This window comes from Macaca nemestrina, chromosome 4 (genome assembly GCF_043159975.1).
Source record: "Macaca nemestrina isolate mMacNem1 chromosome 4, mMacNem.hap1, whole genome shotgun sequence".
Taxonomy (NCBI): domain Eukaryota; kingdom Metazoa; phylum Chordata; class Mammalia; order Primates; family Cercopithecidae; genus Macaca; species Macaca nemestrina.
The window spans coordinates 183119848-183147748 of NC_092128.1; the positions used below are offsets into that span (position 1 = coordinate 183119848).

The 27901-nt window shown below is 44.0% G+C and overlaps 1 protein-coding gene across 4 annotated transcripts in view; it reads right to left on the bottom strand.

Moving 5' to 3' along the window:
- The window catches only part of LOC105472931 (DS cell adhesion molecule), an 818273-nt gene that overhangs the window by 125770 nt on the left and 664602 nt on the right, over positions 1–27901 (bottom strand). For all 4 annotated transcript variants that reach the window (XM_071095740.1, XM_071095738.1, XM_071095737.1 and 1 more), the window contains exons 15-16: positions 22288–22455; positions 10703–10773 (exon numbers count right to left, since the gene is read on the bottom strand). In XM_071095740.1, the coding sequence (XP_070951841.1) occupies positions 10703–10773; positions 22288–22455 (239 nt within the window). The remainder of the gene's footprint in view (positions 1–10702; positions 10774–22287; positions 22456–27901) is intronic.

Consider the following 27901-nt stretch of genomic DNA (forward strand, 5'->3'; position numbering starts at 1 on the left):
ACCTATCTCCTGTGCCCGACAGTGGGGACTTAGAGGGTGTGCTCTGATGCCAAAGAGGGAGTATGCTAGTCTGTGAGCCTAAGGCTGGGCCCCAACTATTTAGCAGTGGCTGAGTGAACCCAAAGGGCTTTGGCCCACCACGCATGCCTGGAAGGCTCAACCCAGAGCAGACCCTCTGCAGGTAATGGAGGCCCTGTAATGGTAGTGTGGCCAAGGAGGGCAGGGCAGGGGCCCAAGAAAGGCCACAGAGATAAGGGAGGGAGGGTCTCCCTGACCCTAATCTGATAAACAAGCACAAGAGGCAGGACTTCAAAGGCATGGTCATGGGGCCATGGAAAATGCTCAGAAGTAGTTTTGTGGGGTGGGAGAAGACAGCGTCTGATTCTGGAAGTTTTGTAAGACAGCGCCAGTGGAGGGCCAGTCATGATCCAACATGGCTGGTAAGGAGGCCAGTTGGGCAGGGGTGGAGCTGAGTGAGATGAAGACATATCCATATCCACCTCTCACCCCAACAAACCACTGGGTCTGCATGCTCTGGAGGCAACCTGGATGTCTTGATGAGAAAAGAGAGGAAAGGAGGGTGAAGAAGAATCTTCCTTGGGACCAAACAGGCCCTTTCCACTGAGGAGGGCAGGGTTTGGGAAGCTGGAGGCCAGGGCAGGGAGCCAAGCCAGGAGTCGCCCTGACCAGTGCTCTGACAGGTGCACAGGGCAGACTCTGTCTACTTTGTAGGTTTTTAAACTGAAACTGCCTCCATTTCCCTCCCACTCTTCCATGTTTGTTAATAATATAAATTCAAGAATAACTAAGAGAACCCTTACGTGATATACGAGGAGAGGGTAAGTGTGGAGACAAACTGAGTCCTGGAATTCACAGGGATGAGGCTGAGAGCAGGTAGTGGGTGAGAGTGACCCTGGGCTGGAAGGGACATACAGATGGGAATGGCAGGGAATGGCACTGCCAGGAGGCAGGTGGAAGCTATGACAGTCAAACTGAGACAGAGAGAGAGAGCGAGAGAGAGAGAGAGAGAGAGAGAGAGAGAGAGCGCGCGCGCTTGTAAAGGAGTGAGCAGCATCAGTCACATGCATGGTTGTTGCAGCCTTTGTCATTTTTGCTAAGTATCTGTCCAGAAGAACCAGAGAAGATCCAGGTCTCAGAAGGAGCCTGCCTGCTGAAAGGTGAGCTTCAATTGTACAACTGGAAGGAATTCCTGAGTGCTTTACATCCATGCCAAAAGAACCAATGAACTGGAAACTATTTTTGAGTGGGGCACTGCCATAGAGCTACCTGAAAATATGGAAGTGACTTTGGAACTGGGTAATGGGCTGAGGTTAGAAGAGTGTTGAGGGCTCAGAAGAAGACAGGAAGATGAGGGAAAGTGCTAGGATTATAGGTATGAGCCACCACATGTAGCCTCTTATCTATTTTTGGGTAATGAAAGGCTTTAGCCTTGACTAAAGGGAATTTTAGACATCAACATGCAAGAATAGGTATTTGGGGGGAGAGTATTGAAAAAGTTGTCTAGGCTAGGCACAGTGACTCATGCCTGTAATCACAGCACATTAGGAGGCTGAGGCAGGAGGACCACTGCAGGCCAGGAATTTGAGACCAGCCTGGGCAAAATAGTGAGACCTTCTTTCTAAAAAAAAAAAAAAAAAAAAAAAATCAAAAAGTTAACTGGGCATGGTGGTATGTACTTGTAGTCCCAGCTACTCAGGAGGCTGAGGTAGGAGGATCACATGAGCCTGGGAGGTCAAGGCTGCAGTGAGCCGAGATGGTGCCACTACACACCATCCAGCCTTGGTGATAGAGTGAGATGCTGTCTTAAAACAAAAACAAAAACAAAAAACAAAAGAAAAGAAAGAGTTGTCCAATAGGCTACTGTATGTTCCCTGTTAGGAACGCGCTAGAAGCATTCAGACCAAGGGCCCCTGTGAACACTCTGGCTTATGCTGGGGGGAAACACTCCACAAGTCCAGATGCAACACATGCCACAGATACCACACAGGCCCACGGGAGCAACACAGGCACTCCCTGAATCACACTCTCCTTCAGTGGGAAGTCTTGTTTCCTAAATTCACTGAGGATCTGCCACCTAAATTCTTCTGTTATTTACAGAAAAACAAACCTTGTTTCCAACTATAAATTGTTACTGGTGGGGAAAACAGGAAGGTAAAATGGTTTTATGTCTTATACATCTATAATTACTCAAAGCACAAAGTACTTTCATTTTTGGTCTCAACTTAAATTTTTCAAAAGAACAGGAAGAGTTTATTATAGGAATTGAAAGAATTTAAAGGAGCTTTCAGAGTTTTTAATACAATGAAGAGTTTGGCTTTAAAAATGTTATGGGCTCTCTTGAAATAGAGTTAGTTACATCTTAATGTATTAACTTAAATGTATTTGAACTAGTGAAATACATTTGAAGGCACACATTGTGTTTTTCTGTCTTGCTTCATGCTACCTTGAAAATAGTCTGGAAATTACCTGTGCTGGGGCAGCTAATTCATGCTCTCCTGGCTGGGTTTCTTCCTATGATGGACCCTAACCAACTTTGTCCAACCGAGTTTTAAACAGTAAAACTAATGTCATGTTTCTTCCTTTGCCTTAGGAAAGGGGTCCATGACATAGCAGATGCCATTTGATGATGTCTATGTAATTCTTGATTGGATATACGTTTTCCTTTGATTTTTCATTCTAACATCTGTGCCCTGTTTACTAACTTATCTATCTCATTTGATTTCTCTGAAAAGATGGGAAATGTCATCAGCGAGATGACTTAAGAACTGCTGTCTGAGGACATTCAGCACATTAAACAGTGTATATCCACCTATGCTCTCCCTGTATGGCATCTGTGCATTCATAATGCTCAATGCCATATTCACTTTAGCTTGATTTTCTGATTTGTTCTCTATGAAAAGCAGAGTTAGCATTATATAAGAACCAATAAAACTGTCTAAGATGGTCTTCTGAATACTTTTATTAAATTACTACCTAGCTATTTTTAAAAATTAATTAATTAAAATTTTGAGACAAGTCTCACTCTGTCACCCAGGCTGGAGTGCAGTTGTGCAATCTTGCCTCACTGCAGCCTCTGCCTCCTAGGGTTCAAGGAATTCTCCTGCCTCAGCCTCACAAGTAGCTGGGACTATAGGCATGAGCCATCATGCCTGGCTAATTGTTGTATTTTTAATACAGATAGGGTTTCACCATGTTGGCCAGGCTGGTCTCGAACTCCTGATGTTAAGTGATCTGCCTGCCTTGGCTTCCCAAAATGCTGGGATTACAGGCATGTGCCACTGTGCCCAACCCCATCCATCTATTATTAGGTTATTGAAAATAAACTTCTTTTTTTTTGTTGGGAAAATTTCACAATATTTACATTTATTGGGAGATATCTGCCATCAGAAATGGCAGTGCTGTCCAGAGCCATTGGTGGGATGGGTGGAATCAGAATCTAGCATAGGGATCGAAATTGGGGTTGTTAATCGAGGGATCACCTTACGGATTCCAGAGTGGGCCCACATCCATTATCCTCTATGGCTATCAAGTCAGTGCTGGGAGGGGAAGAGGGAGGAGAATCTATCATTAAAATGCACTGCTACTTTCTTGGTTATGATATAATGAATAAAACACTCAACTTAGAACTAGAGAAAAAGGTTCAAGTTCCAATAATGACAAATTGAGTGACTTGCTTAAGGTCATTTTGGTTAGGTGTAGAGATGGGCGTTGTATCTAATTTTCTGAAATTTAATCCAGTACTTTTTATACTGTATTCTAATTATACATAATTTACTTGTTGGAAATGGATTTAACTTATGCTAAGGCTACTTTATATAAAATGTGATGAAATAATGTCAACTTATATTTTTACATGTACTCTTCAGTTTTCACTGTGAATATTACGTTTGTACATATATGTTACTGTAAAGCTTCCTAGTGAATATTATGCATAGTGTGCTTATTAGACAATTTAAGTCATTTTCAATATTATTCTGACCATACACAATTTTTGACCTAGTGTCACAACTTCAGGACCTGGTCCAATTGTAAAACGTAATGTTGATGCACTAAGAAAAGACCTAAGGATGAGCATCAATAAATGACCAAAATACCCTTTAGTTGCAACCTTATTTGCATTTCTGATCATATGCTCTTTAAATCAAGACAAAATACAATACTTTCCTTCTAAAATTGTATTGCAACTTTACAGTTTATAACCTAACTGTTACAAAAAAAAAATCAAAGTGCCTACACTTAAGATTTTTTTGTGTTCATCCAGACTTAATGTGAAGCTCTCAGAAGAAACCATCTAACAGGATTTCTGGCTTGATGACGACAGACGGCCTTGGTTGTAAGCCCTAGGCCAAGTTTGATTTGTGTCCTGTCAAGGTCACTCTGCTGGAGAGGCACAGCTTTTTCAGTGGGGTTTTGAATCAAGAATTACCTCTTAGCCTGACAGTCCCAGACAGCATCTCTTTCCAGCCTACCTGAGCATCAGACCCAGATTCCACCCCTGTGGCCGCCAGTAGCTCTCGCAAATGCAGCCAGCATCTTCCTGGCTGCACTCTGAAGCTAGAAACCAAGGGAACTGCCTGCTTAGGTCAGGAGACCTGCCAGACCCTTTGTGCATGCAGGCTGGCAGCTCTCTCCTGGGACAGAGAACTGGAGTCCTTGAAGAAGGCCCACCACATGGCTAAACTGAGAGGAATAACCCAATACGTAGATGGAAAGATGTAGAATACATTCCAAATGGTATAAATAAACATCATGGTTTCATTAAAGAAACACGCATATTTTATATATACAACAAAAATATGCAAATTTAGTCACCTATGGCTTTCTAGAAAGTCCACAGTTTTTTTTTTTTAAAGCACCACCTTTTGATAGGAACCTTTTATGATAAAAGGAAATAATGGTAAATGGTTTATGCATTAATTTAACAGAATTTATTGCACTCCTGCTAAGGCTACAGTGAACACACAAGACATGTCCTCAAACCTCATGGAACCTAGAGTCTAGTCCACCTAAAAAAGTTGAAGAAGAACAATCTTACTTCATACGGATGACCAGAGATTTTGAATTTTTTTTTCTTGTTATCAAGGAAGGAGGTTAGACTCGTTAATATGAGAAGGGCCAAAAATTATTTAAGTATTTGTAAGAAATGTTGATTTTCAGGAATTTCAATAAGGCTATATTATAAAACCAATGCTAGAGCCAACGGATTAGTTCATAAAAGCAAATACAAACTTTTGCCATTTTTCACAGCCTAAAGATTAAAGTGATAGTTGAAGAATTAAGTAAAGTTTATTTCAAGGCAACCTTTTTGAATTTCAATTGACATAGGAAAAAAGGGTGTCTACTCACTACTAAAGTTACTCTAAGGTTAAGTTTATAATTTGGAAAGAAAAGGATAGCAGGTAAGAATGTAAATTTCATATATCTTCTCTAATTTTTATGGGGTTGGGTATGATTTATAACATGAGTTTGGAAGGAATAGTAAAGGTAGTTAATATTTATTGGGCATTACTAGGCATGAACTACAATCTTGGCACCTCATAGTCATCAACTTGTTGACTGTTCAGAAACCCAGGAGGCAGACCCAGGCAGCCTGGGTGGAAGTCCTCAATCTGACAGTCACCAGCCTTCAGAACTTGGGCAAGTTCCTTTGACTTCAGGATCTCCCTCTGCAGAAAACTGCCTGTTCCCAGCTCACAGATAAAATGAGATCCTGTGTGCAGAAGTTGAGCATTGTGCCTGGCAGGCAGCAAACCCCCGGAAGGACAGCTGTCCCAAGAACCCCTGGCCAGGAAATACTAGTGCGGGAAGGTACTTTGTTCTTTCCCGGAGGTAGAGGGATTTCAGTGCAGAAGGCAAGCGGAGCCCGCAGTTTATTTTATTAAACCATTACTGTCGAGGTCACTGGAAATATGGCAGTTTTGTTTTTAGATGACAGACTGAGCCATTTTCCTGTTGTAAGAGTTCAACTCTGAAATGTAATAGGTTGTAATGATGCCTCAATTAGCTGGAATTATTGGGGAGAGTGGAGACGTGATATTCTGCTTAAAAATATTCTTCGGATTACTGAAATTTAATTAAATCTCTAAATATTCAACTTTAATATTTTACAGAAGTCATAACTCTCTTTCTTAATTCTAAATGAGAATTTTGCTCATTTTAAGTAAAATTTTCACCCAGATGGTACAATACTGAGGGCCAAGAAAGTGGTAAAATTATTCTCAGATTTTTATTGCAAGTTATCACTTTGATCATTATTCTCAGCACAGGAATATTTAAGTAATTGACCATTTCATAGTTTTGGGACAGCCTGTGGTTCTGCAAAGGTTTCTCATTTAATGCAAAAATAAAACAACAACACATATTTTATATCAATAGGAAAAAAGCATCTGCCTTAAATTGTATTCTCTGGATAAATGTTTTGAGATGTATATAATCATTAAATATTCCAAATAATGAAAGTTTTATTTTAGGAGTGACCATGGCAAACACACACATACACACACGCAAGCATGCACACAAGTAGCTGGCAATCACATTGTCCTTAATTTGCATAAAAGGAGGGTAAGTTGATTCTGAGACTGATTACGAGAGAAGGTGACAGACACTGCTAAAAGAGACACTTTAGGAGATAAACTAAAAATTAGAATTTTCTGAAAAACCAAAGAATTCCTTAGTTGTACAATTTTCAGGTACTTTATCAAATATGTTATCAATTATTTATAGCTTTAAATATTCTTTCTGATTTTGAATCAGAAACAAAATCTGCCACAAATTAAATTGTATTTGCTTAGACAAATCCTTTTGTTTTTCCAAGAATGTCAAATGAAACTTTATTGTCATTTATTTTAGTATATTCAGAACCGCTTACATCGTCTCTTGAATTTCTGTCAAGGCCTTGGTTAGCACTTTAATTAACTTAATATTTGTAAAAGTATTTAAGAGCCCTTTCCAAGACTTTATCTTGCATAATATAGACATCAAATACGCTTGTGGTTCTTGAACATCTTTCTATGGGCTTACATTTGGGATGTAAAGATGTCCATTTCCCATGAAACTTATCACAAATTGGACCACTATTGCCCTTTACTTTTCAATGAACTATATTGAAAATTACTATAGTAGAAACTCATATGAAAAGTGGTTGGTCGCCTGGTGTATTGAGTGTGGTTCACATCTTTGGGTGCCTGCCATTGTACAGGCTGGGGCATTTCACTGTATCATGAGTTAGGCCTGAGCTCAGCATGTTTGCTGTCTGGAGATCCTAATAGCTGGGATGCCTTCTCCATGGCAGTCTCAGAAACACATAATGCTTCACAGGCAATTGTGATATGGAACACTTGTCTTCTAGGCCTCTTCCTTCCCAACTCACATATACACTCACCTCTCCTTCACTCAACCCATTCATTCATTCATGGAACACATGTCAGCCACGAGGGATTGGAGCTGAATAAGCCTCTCTTCCTGCCGCCAAGGAGCTCCCAGAACAGTGGAGGGGATGCACGTGAAACAGACTGCAGAAGCCATGGGGTGGGAACCTCCCTGAGCCATCACCAAGAGCGATGGGTAACACAGAGGGTGAAACTCTAATTGTACTTTGGAAATTCCCATTTTCACGGGGTCAGTCATGCACAATCTGAGCCTCAAATGAGCAGGAATGGACAGGAGAGGTGAGCGTGTTAGAAACCGTGGAACACTGACAAGAAAGACGATCATACTTGTGGACTGTTGCGTGGGTAGGAATCCCTGGGAAGGTGGGGCAAGGTAAGGGGCCTGAATCCGGGTGCTCTAGCTGATGTAGGATGGTTGCATTCACTAGGTCCTGAGCAACCTTTGCTGGACATGAAAGATTTCAAAATCAGAAGCTCTTCTTTGGTGAAAGAAATAACTAAGATAAAAGGGGTGCCGGGTGCACTGCCTCACACCTGTAATCCCAGCACTTTGGGAGGCTGAGGTGGGTGGATCACTTGAGGTCAGGAGTTCAAGACCAGCCTGGCCAACATGGTGAAAACCCCTGTTTCTACTAAAAATACAAAAAAATTAGCTGGGTGTGGTGGCGCGTGCCTGTAATCCCAGCTACGTGGGAGGCTGAGGCAGGAGAATTGCTTGAACTTGGGAGACACAGGTTGCAGGGAGCGAAGATTGTGCCATCTGCACTCCAGCCTGGGCGACAGAGTGAGACTGTTTCAAAATAAATAATAAATAAATAAAATAAAATAAAAGGGGAAAGTTGCTTATTTTGATCAATAGAGGGTGTTGTTACAGAAGCAGTGCTTGTTCAATGATAATTAAATAAATGTAATCTCTATCTCCAGTGTTAGAGAAAGGCCACCAAAGCGCCCCTTACCTTTAAAAGGCTTAGAGTCTAAATGGTTATTTTCCCACCAAAACCCCAGAGCTATTTCCTCATTTACCCTGTATCTATCTATTGAATGCATCTTTTACTTCCAATTCTCCCACCAAAACCCCAGAGCTATTTCCTCCTTTACACCCTGTATCTCTCTACTGAATGCATCTTTTACTTCCAATCAGCATCCGTGACCATGAATGAGCTCCCACCTTTGACTTCCCACGATTGCATATGTCCACTCTGACTGACAGATGTGGGGCTCCCTCTTTGGGGCTAACGCTATTTCTCCTTCCTTCTTTCTCCTTACACAAAACAGATATTCTGGATTTTATGCCATAAATAAAGGCATGTTGTATGTAACATATTGTCCTTTACACATACATTAGATTTCACGTAATAGCATCCAATTCGATTGAATCAGTGTTGTCCTTTAAAAGCTCATTATATAAACAGGCCAATATGAAATGATAAACTGGTAACAGGGCAGCCCCTACCTCATTAGTCAGTTAGATCACCGGCAAGTCCGCCTGCTGACAGGCCATGCCACAAAGGCCCACTACAGAGATAGATTGCACTCCTCCATGAACAATATATTACAGTCGATTCACAATCTAATGAAAGCCAGGCTTCCTTTTAATAGTCCCACAACATGTTCATCCTTTGGCACTAAAAAGAAATTTAACTGCAATGCACTGACTTTTGTGGCTGCTTTCTACAGAGAGAGAAAGGATACAATGCCTTTTAAAGCCTCAGAAGTTTCCATTTTTAGTTATAAGAGCTAGATCCTCTGTGGACAGACACCTCTCTCATGCAGGACCCAAAAGACCCAAAAAGCTTTTGAGGCCATAGTAATACCTGATCTTTTTCAGGGAAAAACACAAGAGAATGTGTAAAGCTAGTGGGTAAAACTTCACAGTCTTCCATTCAAGACAGAGTGAGTCAGCATTCCATTTGTAGAGTGGCGGGAATGCATGTGGGGTTACGGCTTGCTGAGTGTCTTTATTCTACAATGTGTGTGATGCTCGCAGGTGGTGAATGTGCTCACAAAGACCAATGACACCGCCCCCCACACTCCTCGGCCTGCACTGTCTGTGCAGCTAAACAGTCACATCACACTGCCCACAGGAAACACAACTCATTGACTGCGGTTGAGAAACGCTGACACAAAGGGGCTGCATTAACGCATGTAATACCAAAAGTGGTATCCGCCCCAACACTGAAAATCCATTTTTGTTACAGAGGCTGGTCATCTTATGAAAGAACCCACACTAGAGGGAACACAAACAAACAATCAAACAAAAAACAGATGCAATGGTTAGAAGAGGTGTGTGATGTGAAGACCTCATTGTGGTTGTTGGCTGCCCTCTTCTCCCATTGACACCACAGGAAAAAAAAAGGGTGAGGAAAGAGATAAGAAAAAAAAAATCACATGCAATGAGAGAAATTCAGAGCTGGGATAGTTAATGCAATCTTACAGAACTCTTGGTTCGATAATAACATTCTGGATGAAATGGAATTTGGCCTAAGACAGTCATCTCCAAGAGCACATTCAGGAGGATGACTAATACCATGGCCCACCAGGTCAGGGCCATGCTACTGACTTGAAGGTCATGGAACAGTGGTGGTTGGTGATGAGCTTGCTCCAGAATCAACACTGCTTCCTTACTTGAGGAAGTTTGCTATGGAATCATGGCTGTTGAATGAAACAATGTGCTTAGTGATGCAATTGTTTACATTGTGGCTCAAGCTTTCTTTCTCTCCCAGCTACTTACAACAAACACTAAAGTAACCAGCAGCCAGTTGGCCTCTATGGGCCACACATGGGGTAGCACTGCCCTGGGAGTCAGTTGATTCAACAGCTCGCTTCACTGGCAAGAAAATGTAGGGGCTTTCTTGAGAACACATCAAGTTAGTGGCACAGTGAGGACCTGGCCTGTTTCCTGCCACCTCGGTGGACTGTCTGCCACCGCATGCTTTGTTATTTAAAAAAAAGCAATTTGAAAACATTTTTGCTGGGATGAAATGAGAGCAAGCAGTCAGGGACTTCAGTTTCACTATTTCTGTAGAGACCACTGCTTAGGACCTTGATTAAGATTCAAGCAAAAAAAAAAAAAAAAAAGATAAAACCACTTTATTCTCTGTGATACAGAATTTGCTGTGACAGTATTCAAAATGTGCATACAAATACTGCATTTTAGGAAAAGGGCTTTCCAGTTAATTTTGAAAAACTAAGTTTTGTAAAATTTGAGAGTCTTGGTGTCGGAACACTGAACAGGAGTGAAGGGCTCGCCCTGGGGGGAAAGCACCGGGAATACAAGTGTTTGCTGGGTTTACCTTCCACGTGACCCTGATGCTCTGAGATGATATAGGCTCCAGGTGAACTTCCTGAGGTGGACCGTCAGGAGCTGTAAGGACCAAAAACCCACAGGCAGGTTAGAGAAGCGTGCCGGAGCAGATCGAAGCCTACACAGCCAAAGGCGGTCCCCGAAGTCATCCCATCCCCATGTTTGGCACAGAGAAAGAAGTTTTTAGCGGTCGTGGGAAACGTCAGTTTTGTAGAGTTACTGTGTCCAACTCTTGGCCTTTGTTTATTTGCTCTTTGGAAACGTGAATCTTGAGGACCTATCACGGTATTCCTTCTCACCATGTCTTAGACAACTTCGCGTATCAATCCCAAGTCTGAACAAGTTAAGGGGTACAACAGAAAGTCGCAAAACAGAATTTCCCTTATAAAATGCTGTCTATGGTGTGTACCGAAGGTCCTTCTCTCCCCGCTGGAAGCTTTGCTTAGTGATGTGGTATTGGGGTTTCTCAGTTGATGAGAACGACTTCGGGCAAAAATAATCAAGATTCTTCTGCCTTTGAGTGTCTTCCATGGCTTTTATTCTTCAATTAAAAACCCTTGTGGCCGGGCGCGGTGGCTCACACCTGTAATCCCGGCACTCTGGGAGGCCAACACAGGCGGATCACAAGATCAGGAGATTGAGACCAGCCTGACTAACACGGTGAAACCCTGTCTCTACTAAAAATACAAAAAATTAGCCAGGTGTGGTGGCGGGCGCCTGTAGTCCCAGCTACTCGGGAGGCTGAGGCAGGAGAATCGCTTGAACCTGGGAGGCGGAGGTTGCAGTGAGCTGAGATTGCACCACTGCACTCCAGCCGGGGTGACAGCGAGACTCCATCTCAAAACAAACAAACAAACAAACAACAACAACAAAAACCCTTGTGAACCGGGAGCTCTGGCCACAGAGGGGTGAAGCAATGTTGAAGAGGAAAACAAAGTATGCAGTTTAAAGCAACCTATTTCCGCTGAGTGTGCTGTAAGTCAGCGGGCCAATGAGAGACATCCCAATTACATCCCAGTTAGAGCTGATTGACATGTGTTGCAAATGTGCTATATACTAGGTACATGGTGTAGAACTAAGAGATGTAAACATTTTGCCAACCAAGAGTTCAGAATGTAATCAGAGCTATCAGATACACACACTGAAAGAAGGTTGCAATGCAAGGCAGCAGGTAAACAAGTGTCTTCTGAGAAGCAGAAGCAAATGACGACACAGAGATCAGAGGGAAAGAGTCCTTTAGATTAAAACATGTTTTTGGATTGACATTTTTGAGATCACTGCAGAACTACAGAAAGCCAGTTCTGTGGACATTTGCAAAAGGTTGTATGGCACACGGGAGATAAGAAAGCAGAAGTAGTGAATATGAACTCATTTTGGAGAGTTTGGAAGTAACAGGAAAGTGAAGATACTTTAAACATAAAGGGTAGATTGGGGAAGGGCATGACCAAGGAAAGCTGGCTTCCTTTTTTATAACAGAAGAGGAAGTTCTGAGTAGTATCATGATGTAGTTGCTAAGCTGATTGCCATTTGAGTTTTTTTGGTCCAAGTTCACATTCTGGTTGTATCACTTGTTAGCTGTGTGCTTTTTTTGAGGGTTACTTAGCTTGTTTGTGATTCCATTTTTCTCTATATATAATGGACCAATAGAATTTGTATCACAGGGTTGTTATGAAAACAATATGTTCAGTAAATATAAGAAATTATAATCATAATATAATTATCATTAAGTGTTTTTAAATGGGGGAAGCAAATGGGAGAAATTTAACAACAACAACGAAAGGTAAACTTGAAGAAATAATGAATGTCCTGGCAGAAACTGAAGAGGGCAGAAGATACAGGCTATGGAGTGAGTCCGGCATAGGAACAAACACCTCTGGGATGGGAGGAGGGCAGAGCTATGGAAGGCCTTAGGTAGGCTTACTGGTTGAGGGAAGCCAGGTGAGGGCAGACACAGGTAAACTTACTGGTTGAAAGAAACAGGTTGAAATCTGATTGCTGCTTTTCTCAACTATAGGACAATAAGCCAAGCAGGAAATCAGAATGGGAACATGAAGGAGAGAGTTATGGGCTTTAGGAACAAAACAAAGGCTTGGAAAATGGCTATGGTCTATAGAAAAGGGTGCACCCTGTGTCTTAGGGCACTAAGGCGCTCTATCAAAGTGGCCCTCCCCAGGAGTCAGTGCTTTAAGACGCAGGGATTGCTACTCCAAGAGGATAATGGGACTCCACAGCTCCGTCCGTGCACCGAGGACCAAGAAGGAAGCTGATTCCACAGGTTGGGGCTGGCAGGACTGGGAGAGAATGATGCTATAAGAATGCCAAGAAATGAAGCCGATTCTCCAGAATATATGGTTTGTATGGTTTAGAAATATGAGTTCGAAAGGAAACGGGGATATTGCGGCCTCAATTTTCCAGTTAAGATGTATTCATAATTAAAACAAAGGTGTTAAAAGGCAAGAGCTGGAGAGAGACAGGAGATGGGAGTTCGATCTCTGGGTTGCTTGTTCCCTGCACCCCTCATTCACACACTTGCTGATGCTGTCCCTGGCATCTGTTCCAAATGGCCCCTGTCCTGCTTTCTCCACCATCGCCCTTATGGGCATCCCTATCTCTCACTCTGCTGCCCCACTTCCACCCCACTTCTATGCCTGGTGACAGTTTCTATTTAGTTCCTAAACATTAATTCTGGTCTCTATTGTACTCTTTTAAAAGGGACATGGCCCCAGAGCACAATTCACACTGTTCACCCATCCTAGTAATTTTCTGCTCCCAGATGGCACCTCACTGTCCTCTCCATGCTTTTATTCTGCACACTCCTTATGAACCATGTCCCAGCCATGTTCAAAACACATGGGACCCCTGGGTAGATCCCAACCTTTTCCCTGAAGCTTTCTTCTCCCTCCATCAGGGTTTGCTGCCTATGTCTGTGGGCCTCCTGCTACAGTTTATCCCTGCCTGGGCCTGGGGACCTGTCCCTGTAGTGTGCATATACATTTGCGTGTCTGTCTTTGCATATCTCTGGTCACCCAGCAGATTCTACATGGCACCAGGAACTGAGCCCAGAGTGAGTCCTTACTTTGAACGGGTAAAGCAATTTGTAGATGCTGAAATGCTGAGCATGCATCCCTCTCCTCAGCAGGTCCGGGGACAACTAGCAGTCTGGAGTGCTGCAGCCTCTCAGATCTATTAATTCCAAAAGTGCAAAGGCTCTGCTAGAACTGAAGTTAAAGTCCAGCACAGGAACCGAGGGAGAGGCTGGCTTCCAGCTAATGGTGGTAATTATTGTTAAGGCTCTGTACCCAATTTCTTGCACATGGGGTCAAGCTCTTAGGCAGGAAACTTTGGACATCAAATTCAATACAAACTCATGGAATGGATTTCCCTCACACAGGGATAATTCTCTGCCCAATGAAAAGCACACCGTTTTCCATAAAAATCCTTGAAAAATGATTTTTGAGTCTGACAGCTATACTGAGGCTGCGTTACTTTAATTTAGCAACCCTTAACTGAATTTAACAAGAAGCCAGTTTGTTAGGAACTGGGGGCAATGTCAGGGGCACTGTCTCATCCTGAATCCTCCGGCTCCCTGGGCGTGGCCTTTGGTTTGGTCCTCTCAGAAAGATGGCAGACAAGAGTTGCAGTCTTGATTTTCCAGTTGAGATATATTCATAATTACACCAAAGGTGCCACCATAGTGTTTACAAGAATGTCCTCAATTCTATCAGAAAGCACACATTCCATAATGTAATCATGAATTGGGAATAACTTGCTTTTCCAATCTGGTCTGGTATTTATGTTTCTTGAGATAGGGTCTCACTCTGTCGCCCAGGCTAGAATGCAGTGGTATGATCTCGGCTCACTGCAACCTCTACAGCCCAGGTTCAAGCGATTCTCCTGCTTCAGTCTCCCAAGTAGCTGGGATTACAGGTGTATGCCACCATACCTGGCTGACTTTTGTATTTTTAGTAGAGATGGGGTTTTGCCATGTTTCCCAGGCTGGTCTCGAACTCCTGGCCTCAAGTGATCCATGCGCCTCAGCCTCCCAAAGTGCTGGGATTACAGGTGTGAGCCACCATGCCAGGCCCAGGTCTGGTATTTTATGAAGGTCCCCGCTGAAGAGGAGAGGGGGTACAGTTCTTGTATCCAGGACAGACTTGATTGTTTTTAAGAATGTAACAGCTTAATTACTTAGCCTACCAATGCTGCCATGATTTGTCAGTAATGTATTTATTGTTCTGACTGTTCCCTGAAGTGAGAGCATTTGGATCCCTCCTCTTAAAAAAAAGTGATGAAAATAGTCCAGACAAACCAAAAGAATTTAAGTTATACAAACACACATTATGGCTATGCCCAATATCATTAGGAATGTTTTCTGTTTGCTTGTGTTTTAACAAAGGACACTAAGTTTTCTACTATGTCTCTAAAACATTACTTTAAATATGTTTTAAATTATATAAAATTTGCTTCCTTTAAGAATTTTATTGCTTTCTGTATAACTCCTGAGCTGTAATTTTTTCATAGGTTCTCATCTGATTGCCAATGATGCCTATAAAATTACAATCCAAAGCCAATTGGGTTTCCAATGCAAAATGTATTAAGCATCAATCATTAGGTATATCCATTTATTTAACTAAATTTGAAAAATGTGTTGACATTGGACATTTAAGAATTTACTTACATGGTTTCAAATGTAATATATAGAGAAAGCAGAATTGGTTTCCCCACCCCCTAGCCCCATCCCGAATATTTAGCTTATTTCCTGGGGATGGAGAAGGCTAGAGGTGAAGGTGATTTTCCAAGGCTGGACACAGTGGCTCACACCTGTAATCCCAGAACTTTGGAAGGCCGGAGTGGGCAGATAACCTGAGGTCAGGAGCTCAAGACCAGCCTGGCCAACATGGTGAAACATGGTCTCTACTAAAAATACAAAAATAAGCTGGGTGCAGTGGTGCATGCCCACAATCCCAGCTACTGGAGAGGCTGAGGCAGGATAACTGCTTGAACCCAGGAGGCAGAGGTTGCAGTGAGCTGAGATTGTGCCATTGCACTTCAGCCTGGGCAACAGAGCAAGACTCCATTCCAAAATAAACTCTGCATTTCTACAAAAGTCAAAACTCTTCAATCTGTAAAGCAGTAATAAGCAAAGACTATCTTTATAATCTCTATTATGCTTGCAAAGGTAAAAGGCAGGGCAATTCATTCTGTGTGGCTGAAACACAGGGATGACAGGTGCCTCCTGATTGCCAAACGCATGGATCTCTGCTTTGCTTCCCTGTCCTGATCCTTCCTGGCTATGCTGGCTCTGTCCCTGTCCCTCCCCAGCTGGACAGCCTCTGGCTGCCCAGCAGCTCCTGTATCCTTCCCAGATCTGAGACTCAAGCCTCGGTGCTCCATTCTGCTCCAAAATACTCTCCTCCCTGTCTCTATATCTTGGCTTTAACCAGCATCTTGGAGCCTCATCATTGATTGATATGGGCTCAATCACCCCAGTGGGAACCACTCCCACGTTTTTGCCTCTGGTTTTGAATGGGAGATTTGCCTTCTATGTGCTAGGTCCTAAACTAGGCAAAGACCAGGATACAAAAGTAGAAAAAATATATAAATTTTTGAAAAGTAGTGAGGAGCAGCTGTACAATTCTACAAACACACATTTGTCTTCTACAGGAGTTGGGTGGGTGGGTGAGAGGCATGCTCTGTGTTGGACAAAGGGAACCAAGACGGTGTTTAGTAAAAATCAAAGTATGACAAAGAATAGCTGGTGCCCAGATGGGGAAAGGATGAAGTCATGTAATAACTATTTATTAAATAAATGGCTCATTTATTTAATTTACTTATTTAATTAGCATATCCTACGTGCTAAACACCATTCCAGGTGCCTGGGATACAGCAGTGAGTGAGCAGAACAGACAACTCCACCTGTCCTGGTGGGATGGGATCAAAACAGACTATAAGCAAAATAAGTCAACAACTTATACAGTATACCGGCTGGTGATACAAGCAACTGGTAGAAGGAGAGTGGTAAGGGAGGAAGGGGACCCAGCGGAGTGGGCAGCGGGATGAATTTTAATAGGGTGGCCAGGATCGGATTCTTGGAGAATAATGTTTGAAAGTGTTAAGGGAAGAAAGGAAGAACATTTCAGAACATTCCAGAACTGTTCCAGAACATTTCAGGATAGCAGACAGGGGTATACACAATGTGTATGAGGGATAGCAAGAAGGCCAATAACTTTCTTTAGGTTTAATTTCCAAAGTTTCTTCAAACCCAGGATGGACGAGAAAGACAAAAATCTACAGAAGCAGATCCCTGAGGGCCTGGTTGGGCATGGGGTGTGCTTGGCTCTTCTCGCTGAGTGAACGCCGTGCATTTGACTCTTACTGAAAAACACATTGATGCCACCCTCTGAGCTAATGAGAACAGCTAGCCCTATGTTTGTTTCATATGCTCCTGACTTTTATTCCTTCTGCCCTCATTCCATCCTCTCCCCTCCGCCCCAGCTCAGCGCATAGGAAACTCTTCTTCCAGATCACAGCTGCTGCCCTGGAATGGGAGGAAAGATGAGGCAAAGACTTAACGTAGTGCCAGATTCCTTGGAAACCCAGCGACTCTGCGTCGTGACCCTTCCATAATCCACACCTTCCATTCTCTGATGGTCTGTCAAATTCAGTGGCGTTTCAACGAGCGCCCACTAATTGAAGCTGCACGTTCTATGCATAGATTTATAGTGAAAATAATGAAGGGGGCAGCCACCCCAAACTCGGTCACAAGGCACTAAGTGACTCACGACCTGCAGGGGGCAGCTGCTAATGGAGAAGTTGGTCTGAAGCAAGGGTCAGCTGTGAAGGTCACGTGTCACGTGGCTGATCTGCATCAAAGAGACACACTTCGGGTCCATTAACAGCTGATCTTGTTAACTCCGACTGTGTTACTTACTCTCTTGACTGCTCCTTTGTTGTGGGGGCTGCTGGTGCTGGGGGGGTTGGGGAAACCGTGAAGACTGTGCTGAATGGTGTGGCCTTGGCTTCATGGCTATTCTCTGAGGTCAAGTGTATTAAAGTGGTGTGATAATGCTTCATGCACTTTCACATGCAAATAAACTCAGTAGTTTGGGGTTGGAGCAATGTGATTTCCCAACATTAGGTAGGGACACTATGCCAATGGCAGAAATCCCTTCCTCACTAAGCTTTGCAGTGGATACAGCAGAAATCTAGAACTCAAATTCCCATGGTGGCCAGACTTCATCAGAGATCCATAAACATTTCTATAAAGACTCAGATAGTACAAATTTTGGGCTTTATGGGCCCATGTTATTCTTTTTTTTTTTTTAAGATGTAAAAACTATGCTTAGTTCAAGGTCTGTAAGTGAAATCTAGCTCACCGACTGTAGTGTGCTGACCCTTCAATGAATGGAGGATGGGAACTATGGCTCACTGAGGGTGTATGGTCAGCCTCTGGGGTGGCCACTCCATGCTTAACTCCAGCTCATTGCTGCCAAGCAGGAACTCAAGAGCAACTCAAAATTTAGATTTTCAGCTGAAATTTCCAGATTTAAAAAATTAACACTGAATTAAAAAGTTTTGCACAACACTAAGCTGACTTATATCCACAGGCCTGGTTTGTCATGGGCTGCAGCTTATGGCCTGGAATATGCCCTATTCCATCAGGATTTGGGGAGAGCACCTCGAGCCCCAGATGCAGCTATTTCATGGTTGGTCACTGGAGCTCTGATGGGGGCTGTATTCTTCCCCCGTCTTCTTTCGCCTCGGCCTTCCTCTTCTATCTTTCACCTTTCTCTACTTTTCTGCATGAAGTTCTTGCCTTAGTCTTTTGGGGCTGCTATAACAAAGTACACTAACCTGCATGACTTACACACAACAGGAGTTTATTTCCTTTCTTTTTTTTGACAAGGAGTCTCACTCTGTTGTCTAGGCTGAAGTGCAGTGGCACGACCTCAGCTCACTACAACCTCCCCCTCCAGGGTTCAAGCGATTCTCCTGCTTCAGCCTCCCAAGTAGCTGGGATTACAGGCATGTGCCACAATGCATAGCTAATTTTTTTTTTTTTTTTGTATTTTTAGTAGAGATGTGGTTTGGCCATGTTGGCCAGGCTGGTCTCGAACTCCTGACCTCAAGTGATCCCCCTGCCTCAGCCTCCCAAAGTGCTGGGATTACAGGTGTGAACCACTGCACCTGGCTCAGAAGTTTATTTCTTACAGAAATTTATTTCTAGAGGTTAAGAATTCCAAGATCAAGATGCCAGATTTGGTATCTGGTGAAGGCTTATTCTTCTGGTTCATAGATGGTGCCTTCCTCCTGTGTCCTCCCAGGGCAGAAGGGGTAACTTCTGACCCACTGCTTAATATTATTGCATTAGGAATTAGGTTTCAAGATATTAATTTGAAAGGGAAGGCATGAACATTCAGACCAGGGCACCCTTCAGAATTTCACTGTGGGTTTAATCCAGGATGTATTTTCTCAACACACACACACACACACACGCACACACACATACTCTGCTCATTGCGACACCCATTCTAAAGGCAATACTGTAAATAACGTTTATAAATGTTCATCTCATACGTTCATCTCCCTTATGCCAGACACACACAAGGGACAGAATTGTGGAGGGGGCCACAGCCCCTCCATATCAGGTGGCATATCATCATGGACAGCAGGGTCCATGAAGACATAATGATATACCTCAAAGGCTACTGTCAGCAAAATCCCTCTTCTGTGCTGAACTGAGGAGTCCCAACTATACCTGGGAGATGGAAAAAGGCATTGCACCAGGGAGGAAGGCATCTTTGAACTAGGCTTTTCAAGGAAGAGCACAGAAAAGGGGACATGGAACCTGTAGTGCCTTCCACACAGGGGAAGAAGCACAACAATAGAGGCGTGGGAGCATGCAAAGGCAGGTCAGTGCTGGGCATGGGCTCTGGGGAGTCACTGAGTGTCGTTGCAAAGCAGTAGCACTGGGGAGCCATCCTCGTGTGCCCAAGACTTGGGTACTACATTGCAGTAAAAGTGAGTGGGCAACAGCTTTTGGAGGCACCCACATGAGGAGTAAGGGAGCAGTGGGACAAGGTCATCTCAAGACAGCTACAGCTGCTAAAATGATGTGCCTTTGGGTTTGCCTGCTGGGAAGGGGCAGCAGTGTCTACAGCCCCTGCTGAACACTCTAATGGGATGCCTTTGGCCAGAGCACCCATTCTAGGTAAGTTACACACAGGAAATTGATTTTTTAATTTCAGTCATGCAAACCTATGAACCAAGACAAAGACAAGTTCTCTGCTGTAGCTTTCCATTTCTGGAACCTGCTCTTTCCCTTTCCTTCCCCTTAGCTCCTGTGAATATTAAAGGAGAGGGGCTGTGTGGGGCTGCCACAGCCAGCACCCAGATAGAATACAAAAGGTCAGCCCGGGAGCCAAAGAGGAGGAGTCTGCATCCGTCTGCAGACATGCCAGGCAGCTGCCCTGCAGACCAGCACCCCAGAGGCTGTTCACCTGGCCTTCTGGCAGGGAGAGAGCTGCTGCCATGGCAACTGCCAGCCGCAGCAGAGGTCACAGAGGAAACGAAGAAAAAAGCAACAACAGCAGCATTAATAACGGCAATCAGAAAAGCAGGTGCAAAATACATCACCGGAAAAATGCTGCTATCCTGAGGAGGTGGCTGGGATGGGGCAGGATTAGAAAAACGCTTGAGAGGGATGGAGAAGATTGAGCAGGAAGTCAGAGATGACATTTTGGGCTGAAGGATGGGGACAGCTTATTTTCCCTAAGTACCCAGCGTAATGAAATTCCAGGGATCTGAGGAAGTTAGTGGGTTGTTTACATACATAATTAAATACAATTCTATTTTTGCAGGAGCAGATTAACACTTATTTCCCACTTATTTCTGAGACATGAAAAGTATTTTTAGAGCTTGAGATTTTTTTCAATGATAAGATACGTCTGTGTAAGGAGCAGAAAGGCATCATAATGTCCATTTTGCAGACGAGAAATCATACAGAGAATCCAAGTCTAAGAAATGGCTCACTCTCAGGCACTTCAGCATAAAGGTCTTCTGTCACTCACTCTTGAAAACAATGTTCAAGAACTGATGTCTTCCAACATTGAGAAATGGGCATTCCTCTGCAGTTCAGGAAGAGTTGTACATTTTAACCTATTCTCTTGAAGACAACATTGATTACAGATACCAGAAGAGTGAAAATGTTGCATTTTATTGATCCAACCATCTGACTTCTTAGGATTTAATCTAAGAAAATGATCTTGGAGATGGCAAAAGACATACCACCAGGATGTTCACTGTAGTGTTTATACTAATGAAAACTTGAAAATAATTGAGCCATTTGGCAATATGAGATTTGTTAAACGTGTGGTGACAGATATCACTACAAATTGTAGAGAAGTATTTAAGAGATACAGAAGCTTGAGTTCTATTTGGGATGCTGTTAATGGAGGTAGCAGACATGAGGTGGTGGGAAGGAAGCCAAGATCAATCTCTACTGAAAGTTGGAACAAACCTCCTGTCTTCTGTTAGCCATCTGGGTATGGCAATCACCTTAATCTTGGTGATGGAAAAATAGGGACCTGAGACTAAGCTGACATCTTCCATACAGTAGAGAGTGGCTGATTGCTCTGATGGTGGGCAGGAAAAGAAGAGGCAGGTTTGGGGGCTGGACACTCTTTCCCTCCAATAAATGAGCCAGGCATGCACTCCTTATTTTTCATCCTGGGAGAAACCCAAGCACGGTGGCTTCCTCTCCTCCTGCCAGGAGGCAAGTTGACAATCAGCATTCACGGACCATTGCCTCATTGCTCAGTTCTCTGCACACCTGTTAATTTCATCCCCAGGAAACATGAGTGGCCCACAGTGTGTTAAGAGGTGTGTATACACTGGTGTGTGTCTGTGGGCATGTGCATGTGTGGGTGATGAAATTATTTAGCCAGTTATCACTGCCTGTTTCTGGGTTAGCTCTAGGTGGGAAAATGATGGAAGCCGTTTTGCCTTCTCCACAATGCTTATTTCTATCTTCTGAATTTGTAACACTAAATATAATGTTATTTGCAACAGAAAAAAGAGCAAAAACATTATTTTTAAATATTGATGTTTCTAGTCAATAAAATAATCTGTTCCCCTTCCCACATCTCCTGCACGGTAAGCACGCTTGCAGCTTCCTAGTTAAGCGTTACTGCTTCCTCCCACACTGGACTTCACAGGGTCTCAGGAAAGAAACACACTCACGGTTCTCCTATCAACCTGGATTCCATGTGTCCAAATAAAGGAATTGTAAAACTGCATGATTCTTTGAATCTCACCAGATTGTTAGCCTCATACGTCTTTCTTTTAAGTCTTGGATATGGGAAACTTGAACTAAATCCTATTTGAAGAGCAGTGCCTTCAAAGTAAGATGCAGAGCGCTGTCTGCGTTTTTTACAGGGCACAGAACTACGGAGAGCAGCATCAAAGACCTCCGCCTAGCACGGGCAAAGGTCTGCTTCTGCATTTAAGCATCTGAGCCCTCAAGAGTTAGCTCCCGGGCTCCTCTGGAGCAAGATTCCGCCCGGTCCCACGTACCTGCCTCGTCCGCCGTGATGGTGAGCTCGTTGCTGGGCTCGCTCTTGCCAATCCGGTTCTTGGCGTACATGCGGATGCTGTAGGTGGAGGAAGGGTGGATATCAATGATGGTGGCCGAGTTCAGCTGAGGGGAAACATCTTTGGTTCTCTGAGCAGAATCCCAGGAGTCTTTTGGGTTTTGTTTTTCAAAAAAGAAGAGATAGAGATGTGAGTTTTTTTCCTCTGCCTTTGAAAGTTCACAAGCAGGAATTAAAAAAAAAAAAAAAAAAAGACGGAAAGAAAGAAAAATTACACTCAAAGCGATTTCTCAATGCAATGTTCCCAGCTTTCTGGCAGAGTTGGCCATCAGAGGGGATGTGACATCCCACACTCATTATTCACGCTGCGAGGGACATGGGGCAACGAGCCAGCTGAGTTCAGGGAGGGGCGATGGAGGAAGCACAGAGCGGCCGACTGCGGGAGATCTCAGAAGGCAAATTCCAGTGGCGAAGCTCAGGTTAGCGGAATGGACAATGGTCACCGTAAGCACTCATTGTATGGGACAGTACAATGAACTATGGTTTGGATAGTACCCCTGGGTCCCCCCAAAATCCCTGGTTCTAAAAGGCATTTGAAAACCAGCAAAACTTCAAGCCATACCAGATCCTTTCCTCTCCAGTGTGTTAAAAATAAGATAATCCCATACAAACCAGTCTCCATTTCCAGAATAAATCCTGATTACCAAACATATTTTTTGATTCTATTTTTTGAAATCATTTAGTGCCAAATCCTTGGTTGTAGGAATTATTTTTCAACCACAGCTAATTATAACAGCAGCACCTGCTTCATGTGAAATGTTATCACTGAATCTATGACATTTTGTATCTGGTGATTTTCAGGTTTCAAGCAAGGATGGGAATGTCAATACATGGTTCTTATATCAAAAGAGTGGGCAGTTGTTGATTGTAGGTGGGTGGTTGACAGCTGGTGTTGGCTGGGGGGATGAACAGAGGAGTCCCCAGGACAGGAGACAGAGATGGTACCCACATATTCCCACCCTCCTCAGGGTCTGCCTTGGTGGTGATGACCACACAAGTAAGTCTTCCATGGATAATCTGAATCTGTGTTCCCTGCTGGCCTTTAAACTCCAGGAGGGCAGAGGCCATGCTGGCCATACCCAGTCTTTTATCCCGAGTGCTAGCCCAGTGCCTGGCTCACAGTAGACAAACAGTACATGAATGTTCAATAGATGAACAAATAAACCACAAATACAGGGACCTCTGAGTCTTGGGAATGGGGTCATTCACTTTGTCACACTAAGGGTGAGTATGGCAGTTTAGGGGACTTCTCTGTCCAGTTTTAAACATAAATGCGAGATATTTTCCGGAATTGAAGAAAAATATGTGGCTTAAAGACTGCTTTTGAATACTTTTTACTTCTGAGAGAATGGAGCCTAATGGAAGCTGACAATAAATATTGCAGTTGACAAGGAAAAAGCATATTTGGGGTCAAGAAGATTAGAGGTGGAAAAACATGAAATAGAAAGAGTTGGAAAAAAATTGATGAGGAGAAGAATGTGATTCAATAGAAGACAAATGAGGAGAGGAAATTTTACAGCAATGAAATGGCACACACCTATGAGCCTTGTCGCACAGAGTTTGAAAGCCCGGCTTCTGCAGAGGTGTTTAGGAGGATGAGGAGGAATGCCAGGTGCCGCAAGATGCAGAGACATTTGCTAAGTAGCCCCGGGAGGAAGTAGGCAGTTGTGGCGGTTGATGCCTTTGCCCAGGCAACATGGAAGTTTCTGGAACTGATGGGGCCAATGAAGATACAGCCATCTTCACTGGAGGTTTTTGTCTGGGAGTTGGCGGGCAGCCTGGAGAGGCATATGAGTATCCATGACTGCAGTCCCTTACACCAATCCAAGGCATATGGTGGACCTGGGTAGGGACAGGACAGTCCCCTCTTGGTGGTCAATGGGCACCTCCACATCCATGCCCTATAGGTTCCTTTAGCTCAGCCCCTACCTCAGTGACACTCCCTTGTTCAACAGTCTCCCAGTGACTTACAAACCCTCTCTGATGCTGCATTTGCTCCCTGTCTGTAGAAACTACCCCTCACTCCCTCCAATGGGCTAGGGGACCCGTTTCAAAGCCCATCCTCACCCTTCCTGTCCACGGCCTTCCCAGACTCTCCCCAGTCACACTTGCCCTTTTCAGATCTTGGATGTCCATTCATACATTTCTGTTTGTGATTTACTCCTAAGAACCTCTTTATTTGGTTAATGGTGCATTCTTTTTAGTTATATTTATATCTCAATTTTCGGTTTCATCCTCCCATCAGGGCAATGTGCTGGGCATTTTAAAACATGACTTCTGTGGCCCCCAAATCTGTGAGCACATTGGAAACACCTTGGGGCTTTTTGATAATTCTGCTTTCAGACCTACTAAACCAGAATCTCTGGGAAATGGTGCCCAGAAACCTGTGCTTTTAAAAAGACTCCCTATCTTGGTCATTCTGATGTATAGTTTGGACAGACTGTTTTATATGATTAAAATTGTACAACATCCTGCCAAGGTAAGGTTTTTATTTCCTTAGTAAAAGTCAAGAAACTCAAGCCCTGTTACACAGTTGGTAAGAAGAAGGGCTGGGATTTGGCCTCATCTGTGTTATCTCCAAGCTCAAGGTCATTTTTCTATAATGTGTGACATCCACATAGTCTCTGAAAACACCTAATAAGACAGGATTTTGGTATTTCCAGGCACCTGCTGAAAATCTCATATGCTTAGAAGACCTTCTGGCAAGTTGACAATGCACAGAAATCATTTGGTCAAATGTAAGAGGAGAAAACTTTGGCCCAGAATTATTGTACCATCTGTGGGTTTGCAGGAAGACTGAGAGGGCTGTATAGGCTCAGAGTTGCAGCCTGGTTTAGGAAGAAGTTGTCAGAATCATTCATTGAAAGAGTGAGCAGGATGCCACGGCTTGGTGTAAGGGACTGCAGTCATGGACACTCATATGCCTCTCCAGGCTGTCCGCCAACTCCCAGACAAAACCTCCGGTGAAGATGGCTGTATCTTCATTGGCCCTGTCAGTTCCAGAAACTTCCATGTTGCCTGGGCAGAGGCATCAACCACCACAACTGCCTACTTCCTCCCAGGGAGACTGGTGGTGTAGGAGGATGGGGCAGTTCAGAGTCCCACTGCAGCCTCTGTGTAGTGAGGAAGGAGTGAGGAGCTGACAGGAGCCAGTGAGGTTGCACTGGGTGCTTGCTGGGGAGCTTGTCTTGGGGGTCAGATACCCCAAATCCAATGAATGCAGGAGCAACAAGGACTAATAAAAGAGTGTGGACTTGATATGAAGAAGTGCTGTTATAGGCTAAAGACCAGAATGAGTGAGGGTGACTGAAAGTTCTAGAGGTGAATTACATGAAAGGCTTAACAATGGAGTGGTAGCTGGGAGAAGGAGTGGGCCCTCCATGTTGGTGACTAGGAGGAGGTGTGGGGACACAGCAGAGCCCCTTGTCCTCTGTCTTATTCTTCTCAAGGATAACAGTTTTCAGGGTGAACTAGGGGTGGGAGCCCAAGAGAGGAGAGGGGCTGGGGGCGTGTACGTTCTGTGTCAGAGTCTGTGTTTCCTGTTACCTCCCAGGGTGTGATGGAGCTTGCCATGGTGCTGAAACCTGGCCCGAGACCTGTGAAGCACTATGGACAGGAGGGAGGGACAGGAGAAACTGTGGACAGGAGGGAGGCACCAGAGAAACCGTGGACAGGAGAGGCCAACAGAGAAAGGAGGGAGGTACCAGAGAAACTGTGGACAGCAGGGGCCACCAGAGAAACCGTGGACAGGAGGGGCCACCAGGGAAACTGTGCACAAGAGGGAGGCACCAGAGGAACTGTAGACAGGAGGGGCCACCGAGAAACTGTGGACAGGAGGGGCCACCAGAGGAACTGTGGACAGGAGGCAGGCACCAGAGGAGCCGTGGACAGGAGGGGCCACCAGAGGAACCGTGGACAGGAGGGGGGCACCAGAGGAACCGTGGACAGGAGGGGCCACCAGAGAAACCGTGGACAGGAGGGGCAACAAGAGAACCTGTTGAGAGGAGATGGCCACCAGAGGAACAGACTCTGAAGGGCAGGCTGCCTTCCCAGGAAGGGAATAAAGGGAGGCAGCAAACTGCAGATGGATCTGCTGGAGGTCCCCGGACAATATGCTCAAAGGGATGTTAAAGGTGGCCTTGGGTCCATGTAAAGGAGAAGCAGAAGTCCCTGGGAATCAGAAACTATGGCAACCAAAGCAACCTGTGTACTTGTCACCTATGGGAGAAGAATATTCTGGGTAAGGAAGGGACAGCTTCACCGTGCCTCTGCCTGGTCAGATGGCGCCCTCTGGTGCTGCAACTGGGCATGACCAGAGTCGGCAGGGCCAGGAGATGATGACAGGAGATACAAGAACAAGGACTTGGGATGGTCAGTGTTTCCTGGAAAATAGTAAACCAAGGAAAGTTATCTGTTGTCAAATCCTGGGAGGAGTGTTATTTGGCCAAAGGGTTAAGAGATGGGAAGAGAGCCGCTGGATCCAGGACGGTCTTTTTTGGTGCAATAAATGTAAGAACTTGTAGCAGTCACAGCTGACCAAAGACAGAACTGTGTTCCCTGGGTTAATGAGTTTCTGTCTCTAGGATTGTTCAAGCATAGAGTTAATGGTAACTTGCAGAAGTTCTTTCTGTTAAGAATGTGAAGTACTTTAATACATTGGTTATATGCTGCTTTCTTCAAAAATTAATGAAAATAAAGGAAAACTTTTGGGGGGATAATTTCACCATTGCCTGAAACAGGGGTTGAGACTCAACAATTCGACTAATGATTATCATGAATCTAGTATACCTGTCAGGCACTACAAGGGGTTCAGGGACATAGCATAAGGTTTGTCAGACACAATTCCAGCCCTCAGAGCTCACTATGGCCCATAGGGGGACAACTGTCCAGTGGGGTACAGATAGTAAATTAATAGTCACAAGTCCACCAAATGTTCCAAGACATGCTATGAATAGTGAAGGGGAATAGGTAGTCAGGGAAGGCTTCCTGGAAGAAGTGACATTTAGGCTGTTATTAATATTTGAAGGATCAGCTTTCTTTGTAATCAGTCTAAAACTACACTCACTTAAACTATGGTTGTAATTTTTATACACCAAAAATTTCTTGAGGAAGCAACTAATACATGAAAAATCTGACTAACACACCTCATACAGCAGTGAGTACAGGTGCTGTCTACTCTCAGTACAGCTCCTTCCTCCCAGGGCTTCCAAACTGAAAGTAATGGGAGTTCTGTAGGGTCCTGGTGGAGACCTTGGTCATGGACTTGGATCCGCTTGTCCTGTGGGCTTTTCCCCAGTGATTCTCCTGGGACCCATGCTGACTCTTAAAATGACTTGCTCCAGGGCTGCATAACATCTAAGCCACACCACTGGCCCTGGCCCTGTCTCTGGTTGAAGTAGAGCATGAAGGATGGAAAAAGTATCCCTCAATCCCTCCTGCACTCAGCTTTATAGACAAGGAGCTTTGCTGCTTTGGTTATATAAACCATGATCAATGTATACATTTAAAGATGCTATTGATAATAATGATTCTTAGAT